The sequence below is a fragment of the Cydia splendana genome, chromosome Z (assembly GCF_910591565.1).
Source record: "Cydia splendana chromosome Z, ilCydSple1.2, whole genome shotgun sequence".
In the NCBI taxonomy this organism is placed as follows: domain Eukaryota; kingdom Metazoa; phylum Arthropoda; class Insecta; order Lepidoptera; family Tortricidae; genus Cydia; species Cydia splendana.
Window position 1 is genome coordinate 18,061,692 of NC_085987.1, and position 12,150 is coordinate 18,073,841.

Genomic DNA, 12,150 nt, shown 5'->3' on the forward strand with positions numbered 1-12,150 from the left:
GGTAATACGTCACATCGCGCCACTTCGTTATCGCACACGGCGGCGTTAATCGCCCAGCTGAACCTTGACACATCGCCTGACAATCCGACTCATTGTAACGTTACACGTTTTTCGCTTCGCCGGGTGACTGGTGTTTGCATGCTTATCGTTATAAAAAAAAATAGCTTCTAAGAACAGTAACTGTTAATTAATTATAACATAAAAGATGATGCAAGCAACATAAGATAGTTTGAAAAAGCAAAACTAATCATCTACAGCGACGTCAGCGACTGTTTACAGAGTTTAATCATTTGTACTCTATGTCAACCATGTCAAGCACCATTAGGCTAAGGGTCGGTTGCACCAAACCGCCTGTCACCGTGTTAAAGTGTTCGCTAAATTAATTTGTATGGAGATTTGGAGATACTGCTGTTTGACGTTAATCAGTCTGTTCAATGTGGTTGGTGCAACTAGGCCTAAGTCAAATAACTGTAACTAATGGATTGTCGAACTTAATCTTGGAGTTGAAATAGCCGAAGAAAAGCCAGTCTGATAGTTATAGAAGCCACTAACCGTGCCACGCTTGACTGTTATGTTACTTAACGACATCAAACATGTTTAACATATTTGTATTTGTATGTATAGTCTGTCCATTTTTCTAAGATCAAGTACGCCATGGTAAATATATGGCGAACTTGATCTTAGAAAACGGACAGGCTATACCTACATGAAGACAAAATTATTAGGATGTCTAAATATGCAGTCGCATAACTAATGTAAAATAGTACAGCACATACTTCGTATGTTTTGGTACTATACGATTACTAGCTACCCATAAACATGAGAAAAGAAATGACAGGTTGCAGAACTTTCCAAGCAGTCGTCGTTTATTGTGGACACACTTTCACTCACGAGTAGTAGACCAATTATTCATTGTTTGATGTTGTCTAATAGTCATCAGGTATCACAGCAAAAACTCATATTTGATTGATTTGTAAACCCAAACCAAATACAATAGGTAAGCATGAGGAAACTGAATACTATCGTATTCAGCATGACGAAAGTTATTATGATGGTAGACGTATCAATAATGTAGGTATAGTCTAGGTAGGTAATTAGGTATTCTCCGGCAGCGATCTAGGTATGCTATGGATGGACGTCAGTATCAACTGAGGACCGGGTCAATCCTAGGCATTAAAATGGTACCTTGTGTGGTGATGTGGATTTGTGGTATGAGTGACTCACGGGAAGGTCTGTGGGCGGCTGCGGGTGCTTGAGCAGGCCGTTGATGCGGGGCTCGGGGCCGGCGCCGCGCCGCGCGCTCAGCATCGTCGTGGTTGTGGTCGTCACCGACATCTCGTACACTCTCCTCTCCTCTGCTTCCGACCCAACTTAAGTCACCGACAACACTCTAACCCGTGTCAAACTACTGTCAACAATTTCATTGCTTTGTAAACTAATGGCGCCCGATTCGCCTAGCTAATTATAGCTCTGTATGAGTAGACTCGCACTTTCAAATCAAATTATGTTTAATTGTTTAATGTTTTTCACACACTCTAGTAGTCCAAACATTTATTAACTTTAGGGATTTATCCGCAAATTTTCACGTTAAACTACTGTAAGTTTCGCCGCCAGTCACTGAGAAAGTTAAAAGGATGGAATGTTAAAATTGAACCAAGAACCTGCAGGCGAGACTCGCGAATAGACCGCGTTTATTCCATTTGCTCGACTAACCCCTAGTTAAGTGGAGAGGCGTGGTGTCAGTGTATTGTATAAGCGCGGAATGACAAATATAATACTCGTTGATTGTATTGTAAGGTTAGCGCGAGCAAGAGGCAGGGGGGACACCAGGGGCGGGGCGCGGCGCGCGGGGCGGGCGAAGGTGGCGCGACGCCGACGTGGAGGCTCGCCAGACACGCGACGCGCCACGAGTCGCTCCAGGAACGGCTCCGTGCAGTGGCGGATTTGCCCTAAGGCCCAGTAGGCCCGGGCCTAATAAGACGTCAAATTGTGACAAAAAATTCGCTGATGATAACAAGAAATAACTTAAAATGTAGTCAATATGGGTGCTGCGAAAGGGGCGGCTATAGGGTCTGGGGCCTAGGGCGGCAAAGACTGCAAATCCGCCACGCTCCGTAGACACTCTATCTCTCTCTTGAGCAATGTACTCAATGGATGGTATGTCCCTTTCAAACCCAAATCTCCAATCTGTTAATTCAGCTGTTGTCTGTTCTTATCAAAATATACAGACATAGTTGGTTTTCAACAACATTATGACACATAAATGAATGATAGTCTAAGAATTACAATACGTATAATTTTTGAGAGTTTAGGTGTATATTTGGTTTACTGTGTTTTATTTAACATATGCTGATGAGTGTCACTGACCTGTGTCTGACTGGAGCTGCAGAAGCCGGTGTCGCTGCCATTCTGCACCTGCAGCTCACTTCTTTGCCCCTCGCCTGCGCCCGCACTGCGTGTGCTTATGGCTTCCGCCATTTTCAACTTTGGATTGGCTTCTCCTCGCACCCTCTTTCTCTACATTATACTATGAAGTACTGGAAGATGTCACTTATCACCTGAATTGAAATTTAACATGAAGTTATAAATAATAATCATGAGGAAACATGAGTGACTAAAAACACGTGAGTTAAACTGTAAAATTAGCTTGATGATGGGTTGAATAAATGATAAAAATCGGGAATGACATTTACCTGATAATTTCTTAAAACATTCTCTCTGCGTAATTGAAAATAATAGTAGAATTTCTATGATATATGTATAGAAGCTCAACACATTCCATGACTGCTTCTCTTTCCGAACAGACTCGTATTTGATTATTTGTGTTAGTAGTTTTTAAGAAAGTATCAGGTATTATATGTCATTCCCAATTTTTATCACTATTCACCCCGCCATCCCTATTCACCCCGGTTGACGGTATCTTATTTCATAATAAAGAAAATGTAAGTACAATCAACTTATGTGGTGAATTATATTATTGTTTTAGAAGAAATCCAACTTTTGCTTGGCATGATTGTTCCTTGATTTTTTGCCCTTCACCATCACAATGTTGTGATTTGCACTAATGCAAAAAACAGACCAAATGTGAGTCGGACTCGCATTCCAAACTTCCAAGGGTTCCATACATTACACAATTTTTAACATTGTATTTTTTATGTGAAATGTCTTTAAATAACCCATAGGGGTTGGATCAAGAACTAAGTAATTAAGGCCAACTCACACTTGACTGCACATTTCTAATAGGTTTTACTGTCATCTATAGGTAAAGAACAATAGTGTATTTCTTTCAAAATTTTAGACCCAGTACTTTGCGAGATAAAGGAGGGGATGGTCATTTTTGGTTATTTCTTAAACACATTCTAAACTATTAATTTAAAATTACAAAAAAGAAATATTTTAGATTGTCACAATGATATAGAAGTATGGGAAAATACACACCAAATAGTTTTTACAGGTACAACTAGCTCTAGCAAATCTTTTGGAATGACATGATTAATAAAGATTGCTTGCATATAGAAATATTTCTGAGCACTTACTAAAATAGTGCCAATTGGAGAATACTACCTAATGCAGCTAATATACTATTGTAACATATTTTACAGCAACCAATTATTTCAGAAGCATAATGCTTATTTGCTAATATTAAATGGTTACAAAATGTTACTGAAATAATATGAAAATAAAAACATCTCAATAAAGTAACATAATAATTTAAGCCAAGCAATAAGAAGGTAGGTATAGAGGGAAATGCTAGGAACACAATTTTTGACTCCATAACTTTGTTTGGACTAGTTAGGAGGTGAACATATCAAAAGTCCCCGGCCATAGCCTTTGAGCTGTGGGGGAGAGGAGGGTAAGAAGGTCCCATTTTTCGGATTTTCACTTATATCTTGGAAACTTTGCATCTTAGCGACATGACTACTTAGACAAACTGAAAGGTGATTAAATTTGCTACAAGTTTAATTTAGTCAAGTTTTTCAATATCTTGAATAGTTTTCGGCATATCCTATCTTGAAAGATTTTGATTATAAAAATTATCCTATGTCCTGTCCTGGGACTCAAAATATATATCTATTCCAAATTTCATCACAATTGGTTCAGCGGTTAAAGCGTCAAGATGAGTTTAATACTATCTATCTATTTCTAACCATCATTTTGTGTAAGTGGCCATGTCGCTAAGATTGCCTAAGATGCATAGTTTCCGAGATATAATCGAAAAACCGAAAAATGGTACCTTCAAAACCCCGTCTCTGTCCCAGCTCAAGAGCTACGACCGGGGACTTTTGATATGTTCACCTCCTAACTAATCCTCGCAAAGTTACGGAGTCAAAAATTGTGTTCCAGCATTTCCCTCTACAACTTTTTTTGAGCATTGTTGCCTGACCTAATATGAAAAAATGAAAAAATGTTTATTTGTTAACACAGAGGGTACAGGTGTAAAGGTTGAAGTCTTCTAGTAAGTATAAAATACTTGTGACAGAAGACTCCGATAATAATATATAGGTATGGTATATAATAATATATAGATATAATATGTAGGTATATGTTGTATTATAGTTTGAGTAAAAATACTGCAACAAGATGCCGAGTAAAAAAAAATCATCATGAAAAATGTCACGCACCATGGTCTAAATCTCGAAGATGTAATTTTCAATAATTTGTTTTAGTACTTACCCCTTACAAAACTTTGTTCACAGAGAACTAATGTGATCAATTCGGTCTTGCAAATTGCAAATCGGTTATGATAAGTCACAATCACGAATTTAATGTTGTAACCAATACTTTAAGGTACGTATGAGTGATGAAACGGTAAAACATCAACAATGTAGATAAAAAAAATGTTCGCTGTCAAAGGGGGCCTAGGCCCAGTGTTGCCAGGGCTCTGGAGTCCTAAGTTACAGTTCGTTTCCCTAAGGCCCCGTACGCACGGCAGCTTTTTCAACGCGCGTTAAAAAAGCGTTTGAATGACGCAAATGGATAACCATGTATGTATTCACATGAAGGCGGTTTTTAAGCGCGGCGCTTTTTTATCGAGCACTGTTCGATTTTCGGCGTTGAGCGTTGGCGTCAAATTGAATAGAGCATACGGATCTCCGTGTATCTGTTCTCACAAGCGTTAAAAAAGCGCCGGCGCTGCTGTCAGTTGGCTGTCAAGTGTCAATTTTTGGTGTCAATCGTCAAGATTATTATTAGTTTCACCTTAAAAATGTCAACTTATGCTTACAAATTCCTGAAATATTCAAGCTATATTCAAATAATACGTCGTAATAGCAAATAAACTATGGCTTTGCTGAGATGCGTACGTGACAGTACGACTCACAAGTGATTTTTAAGCGTTCGTATGAACACAAATATTGGAAACGGTAAAAAAGCGCCAACGTCGGGTTTTAACGCAACGCTTTTTAAGCTGTCGTGCGAATGGGGCCTAAAAGTCACGTTTTTGCTGCTTAAGTCACATTTTAATATTATTGTATTGTATGGGTAGGTATAGCTGGTCAAGCAAATCTTGTCAGTAGAAAAAGGCGTGAAATTCAAATTTTTCGCCAATCTGATCAAATTGCCCGATCGAATCAGGACGTGCGGACGCAAACTCCAATTTGGCTCGCCGAATTAAACCGCCGATTATGACCGATATTACCGATAAAATGGAGTGTGGACGCAAGAATTCCAATTTGTGACGCCAGTATTTTAGTTTTGAAGCAAATTTCCAATTTAGGGGGCTCTAATATCACCATAAATCTAAAATTGGTGATAAAATTCGAAATTGCCACCAATTTCATTTCTGATCAAATCGGTCGATTTGATCACTTCTGTCCATACACTCCTGTAAGTTCCTTTTATTATTTCTTGTTTTTTTTTCTCCCTGAAAATAATCAATTCTTCCAGCAAAATTTGCATTTTATTACTTTGCCTCACATGTGGATAAAATGCAGCTTTCTTATCAGTTTTCGAACAATCACGAGAGCCTTTAAACAGTATCCAGACGGGATGACCAAATGGACTGATTTGATCAGAAATGAAATTGGCGTCAATCTCCAATTTAAGGCGTATCCAGATTAGTCAATTTTTCGCCAATCTGATTAAATTGCCCGATCGAATCAGGAGGTGTGGACACAAAAATACTAATCTTCGAAGCTAGTATCTATGGAATGCTAGGATCTGTACGTGCGTTTGTTTATGGTACTACAATTGGTAATTCAATTGTGTACGTGTGAACGCTAGATGAGATTGGCGCCAATTATTTTCCTGATCAATTCGACCGATTTGATCAGGCCTGTATACCACCACGGAGAAGAAGTAGAGGCAGGGCTCCAACCCGGTGGTCTGATGCCATACGCGACGCTACGGGCGTCAACATCCAGGGGGCAATACAGCTGGCCCAAGACAGGGGGGTTTGGAGAGCGGTGGTGAAGAACTGCACTCCTGATGGTCACGACCCTCAGCCTTGAGGAACCAAAAAAGAAGAAGAAAGGATACCACTTAAATCACCAATTTTAGATTTGTGATATTAGAGCCCTCTAAATTGAACAAATGCCCCAGAACGAAAATACTGGCGTCACAAATTGGTATTCTTGCGTCCGCAACTCCGCACCTCATTTTATCGGTCATTATCGGCGGTTGAATTCGGCGAGCCAAATTGGCGTTAACATCCGCACGTCCTGATTCGATCGGGCAATTTAATCAGATTGGCGAAAAATGTACTAGTCTGGATACGCCTTTACCAACTGGTGTAGTGAAAATGAAATAGCCAAACGCAGATTGTTTTTGCAGTCACAGACAAAGAAATATTGAATTGAACCTTTGGTTGACGATATATTCCAGACATTTAGGCCCCGTTCGCACGGCAGCTTTTTCAACGCGCGTTAAAAAAGCGTTTGAATGACGCAAATGGATAACCATGTATGTATTCACACGAAGGCGGTTTTTAAGCGCGGCGCTTTTTTATCGAGCACTGTTCGATTTTCGGCGTTGAGCGTTGGCGTCAAATTGAATAGAGCATACGGAACTCCGTGTATCTGTTCTCACAAGCGTTAAAAAAGCGCCGGCGCTGCTGTCAGTTGGCTGTCAAATGTCAATTTTTGGTGTCAATCGTCAAGATTATTATTAGTTTCACCTTAAAAATGTCAACTTTTGCTTACAAATTCCTGAAATATTCAAGCTATAATCAAATAATACGTCGTAATAGCAAATAAAGTATGGCTTTGCTGAGATGCGTACGTTGCAGTACGACTCACAAGTGATTTTTAAGCGTTCATATGAACACAAATATTGGAAACGGTAAAAAAGCGCCAACGTCGGGTTTTAACGCAACGCTTTTTAAGCTGTCGTGCGAATGGGGCCTTACGTTGATACGAAATCTTAATAAAAAACAATTATTAATCAAAGTTAACCTATCTATCGAATCGTAAACAAATTCGGAAAAAACACTGTTATCTTCACAGGCATATTAATAAAAGCGCGAAGCGTGAAATCGCCGGACCTAGTCACATGAGTCACAGTCAGTCAGTGCGAAAGAAAAGTTTTGAATGTTTACACTGTTTACATTGTTCACCGCTCGCGCGACTGCAAGACCGTGCAAGTGCAACTAGTGCAAGCAACGGTTCATTTAATGGCGTCTGTACTCAACTTGCGGCATTTATTATTCATTAAACTTAATCAAAAGAAAATAAAAAAGTATATGCGTAAATAATTTACCCCCGGATAAAAATAACACAGTAAGGCCAAGCGAGCACCACGACTTTTTGTCGCGCGATAATTTAGTCGCAGAAATGTAACGTATGCGTTTATATGGCAGTGCGCGCATATGCGACAAAAAAATCGCAGCGATTTTAAAATTGTGATTTGTCACATTTTTCCGCGACTGCTCGCGACGCGATTGTCGCAAAGTGAATTGCAGCATACGGAGCTGTATGGCCCCGCGCGCACTGCGATTATAAAATCGCACCCCGGACCTCAGTCGGCATTTGGCTCTCCAAGCGTCAACATATCGGAACCTGCTTCTCCAATGGAACCACAAGATGAGACGCTTGATGTTGACCGTTTAATTATGGAAATAGAAGGAAATCACCTTTGTGTCTATAAAAAGACACGTTTCACGACAAGTGACTGGTACGAAATCCATGTTGAGAGTGAACAAATCGGCGACTTTTTCATCGCAGTGCGCGCAGTGAATTTTCTGCGATATATTACAGCGCGATTCTAAAATCGTGTCGCAAAAATTAAAATCGTGGTGCGCGCTTGGCCTAATGGTTTTTGAGCACTCATAAATCTCAAAATAACTGATGTAGTGCAATGATTAAGGTACAGACTAAAAGAAATGAATCATTACACTAAAAAAACAACTACTAGGTATACTATCAAACTAAATAACACTTTCATGTCAAGGTAACAAGTCTGATTTTGCCACGACTATTATTAGGGCGAGCGAAGCGAGCCCTATCACTATTCGACAAACTATGCATTCTTGTGGTACACTTTACGGAAAAACTATCGCACTTATAGGTTTGAAATTTAACATAGTAATTTAAATTCATGTCTAGATGTGTTATCAAACATAAAAATATCATTTTATAAACCTAAAAAAATAAAATAAAGGAATAACACTTTGTATTACTACTAGCGCCATCTGTTAGAAAAATTATGAATTAAAATTCGTGCATGTACTATGGCTAACAAAGATGAATACAAAAAACTGGTCAAGTGCCAGTCGGACTCGCCTTTTAAGGGTTCCGTACATCACACAATTTTTTTGTACGTGAAACGACGTGAGTTAAACGTCTTGAAAAACCCGAATTGGTCAGATCAAAAACCTGATGTAACATGAAGTGTTACGGAGCGGTGGCTTATATCTCTGCAACTATGCTAAGTAGCTTGGATAGGAAGATTACATCCCGAACAATAGTACCTACAACTGTCCAATTGCGAAGACTGAAGGCCGAGCTCCGCGTAGAGCTGAAAGCTCGGAGCGTCCGACGGGTTCGCGCTTCCCACAACTTCCGCAAGTGTTTTAAAAGCGAAGGCCGAAGAGAGGTAATACCTATACTTAGTGCTTTTTTAAACACGTAACAATAGTAACCTAATCAATCAGTAGTACAAGTACCATTACGGCTGTGTCCATATGTGTACCAAATTTCAACTTGATTGGTCCAGTAGTTTCGGAGCAAATAGGCTGTGACAGACGGACAGACGGACGGACAGACTGGCACACGAGTGATCCTATAAGGGTTCCGTTTTTTCCTTTTGAGGTACGGAACCCTAAAAAGGGTTAAAATTTTGGATTCTGACCCATCTCGCTTCGGTCGGTTTGATTCCCAATTTAGCAATTAAGTTTCTGTGAATACTGGAACATTCAATCTTGCTGTATATTCACTGCGGAGGTCAATTTATGAATTTACTCGTATGTTCTGTTCTGTGACGCCGATGAACTGATCAGTCATGTTGTGTTAGCAAACTTAAATCGGGCATTTTCAGTTCGAGAAACAGTTTTAGTGTTACTATTGCTTGAAACTGCCAAAATTATAAGTAAAGATAAGCATATCAGGCCGTCTGTATCGGCCCTAAATCACTGGAGTTTGTTAATACAACCCGACTGCAACTTGTATGGAAGCTGCACGCCGACTGCACGCCAATTGCAACGTCGGCGTGCAGTTCAACAAAATGACTCAGAACCCTGGCAGTACCTAGCGGAACTCAGGTTTGGTGCAACATAGGCAAACGCTGTTTTGGTCATCCGACTCGTTTTTATGAGCACTTGGGAGATACCCAAAATAGAGCTGTAGCTGAACCCTGGCAGTATTGAATGGAACTCAGGTTTGTTGCAATATAGGCACACGATGTTTTGGTCATCTCACTCGTCTTGATGAGCACTTAGGAGAGTACTATCCAAGATAGAGCTGATGCTGAACCCTGGCAGTGCCTAGTGGAGCTCGGATTTTATACAATATAGGCACACGCTGTTTTGGTCATCCGACTCGTCTTTTTGAGCACTTAGGAGATACTCACTTTTACTACTCATATTTAGTGGAACTCACGTTTGTTGCAACATAGGCACACGCTGTTTTGGTCATCTCACTCGTCTTAGCACTTAAGAGAGCAAATTATACGTAAGTGTAAGACGGGATAGTTTTACGCTCAATTGTGTGGTGTGGACGCATAAATAAATTCAAGGACATTGACTCGCTGACCCAACATTATGTAGGAAAGCCAGTTGGCTTCCTTACAAAAAGTACTGGGCGACCGTGTAGGATGCAATAAGCGCTTATGAAATTGTATATTACGTGTGGATGATATTGGCAATTTGATTTTGTCGTCTGGACAGGTTTTAATGGACAAAGTAAAAGCTGTAACAGACAGGCGTACCGGACAGCGACCGGGGTTCAATTAGTAGGTATATTTCTTTCTTGCTCTCACTTATAGCTGCGTCCTTAACGGACTTATTATGTACCCATTCGATCGAACATGGAACAAGCCTCGGACTGGATCAAAGTCGCGGTCCGGTACGTTTAGGTAGAAAAACTCCGCGAGCCCTTACAAAGCTCTGCTTTTTGCTAGTAATAAACATGATGGTGGATGTAACGTCAAAGTAAAGTAGCTAACACATTAAATAATACGAATTGCAGAACTAAACTTGTACAAAATTCGACCAGCTTAAAAAGCTACAAAAATTGCCTCATGATCGAAAGTCACGCACATGTCACACGAGAAGGCGAAAAGTCACGAAAAATGTGACTTTTGTGACCATCTGGCAACACTGCCTAGGCCTCAGGGCAAGGCCCCAACGTTTTCTGTTCTCTTCGACGGCGCAGCAACTAGTATCATTTCTCTCTCCTCGCTCTTTGAAAAATGCCGTTTGTCAAAAAAGGACAACCATACTGTTGACAAGATGGACTTCAAATCAAAGTGTTGCCAGTGGGGAGAGACTCCTGACTTCGGTCGAACTCGGCTCCGCTCGGCTCAGCATTGCTCCGAGCAATTATTAGGGTTGGCACCACTTGACTTCCTTTTGCGTACACGACCACAGATAAGATAATCACTTGAATTTTGACAACCCTAAATAGCCGAAAGGGATAGTGCCATATATTAGAAAGGGATAGCAAGATTCGACCCTGAACCGCTGTCAAACTTCGGTTTTGTAGGAAGTTTCCTTTCTGTACGATAGTACTATTATTTATTCTGTGCTTTTGTTTAGTGTACGAAACCATGGTATAATAATATACTCCGCCTGGTACTCTATTCCGAGATTCGCGTATGACCTAACTGACACGGGCCTACGTCATCATGCTGTTAATACGCGTTCGACAAGGATGACGGTCGGGTGTCATTCTGAATCCCTAACAACGTTTGTCCTAAAGTCACTTGCCCTAACTGGTTTGTCCTAATGGGCACATGCCCTAACGATCAATTGTCATATCGATTATTTTCCATAATGTAATGGTTAGCCTAAGACTCATTTGTCCTAAGCATTTGTACCATAACTATCAAGATCCCTAATGATTTTTACCATATTCTTCGAAATCCCTAACAATGTTTGGCATAAAATAATATGCTCTAACTGTTTTGACCTAATGGCTATTGCCCTAATTATCAATTCTCATAACAGTTACTTTTCCTATTGATCAATTATCATAACAATTACTTTCCATAACTAACAATAATTAGGCAAAAAAAGAATTATGCTACATAACATTAGGATAAATACTCAATATGGAAAGTGCCATTAGGGAAAAACATATTAGGACAAAAAAATATCGGCCATTCGATAATAGGGAAACCAAAATTAGGGTATACGAGTGTTAGAACAACTGATCATTATGACAAACAATATTAGGGAATGCAAAAATAGGAGAAAAGACTTTAGGGATTCAGATATAGATCCATGACGGTCAGGGCATGAAGTTATCTAGATCCGAATTGTCAAATGTGACAGCGCTATCCTGTGTTGCCAGTAATGTAAACAGAATTACCCGAACGTCTGAAATTTCTTTCGTGAATCGGAAGATATTACTAACGAATAATTAAAAATGACGTGTTATTGTAAAATTTAAGATAAAATACATATAAACGAAAATTATAAAATTATAAAGAAATATTTTAACTTATTAACCATAGGTATAATGTACCCATGTAACATGTTATGTTGAAATAAAGTGG

General features: G+C 39.7%; 1 protein-coding gene and 1 long non-coding RNA gene across 3 annotated transcripts in view; both read right to left on the bottom strand.

The window, feature by feature from the left end:
- LOC134804831 (choline-phosphate cytidylyltransferase A-like) overlaps positions 1-4,803 on the bottom strand; it is a 37,022-nt gene extending 32,219 nt beyond the window's left edge. Inside the window, exons 1-2 of one of the 2 annotated variants that reach the window (XM_063778103.1) lie at positions 4,675-4,803; positions 2,368-2,558 (exon numbers count right to left, since the gene is read on the bottom strand). In XM_063778103.1, the coding sequence (XP_063634173.1) occupies positions 2,368-2,478 (111 nt within the window). In that variant the 5' untranslated portion in view covers positions 2,479-2,558; positions 4,675-4,803. Of the gene's footprint in view, positions 1-1,224; positions 1,569-2,367; positions 2,559-4,674 lie in introns of those variants that run through there. The other variant, XM_063778102.1, reaches the window with a different exon arrangement.
- A 907-nt stretch (positions 4,804-5,710) lies between these two features.
- On the bottom strand, positions 5,711-6,753 carry LOC134805284 (uncharacterized). Its single transcript, XR_010146262.1, has 2 exons — positions 6,561-6,753; positions 5,711-5,911 (listed from the first exon to the last, which is right to left on the bottom strand). It is a non-coding gene; the product is annotated as an uncharacterized LOC134805284 (long non-coding RNA).
- Between the last annotated feature and the right edge of the window lie 5,397 nt (positions 6,754-12,150).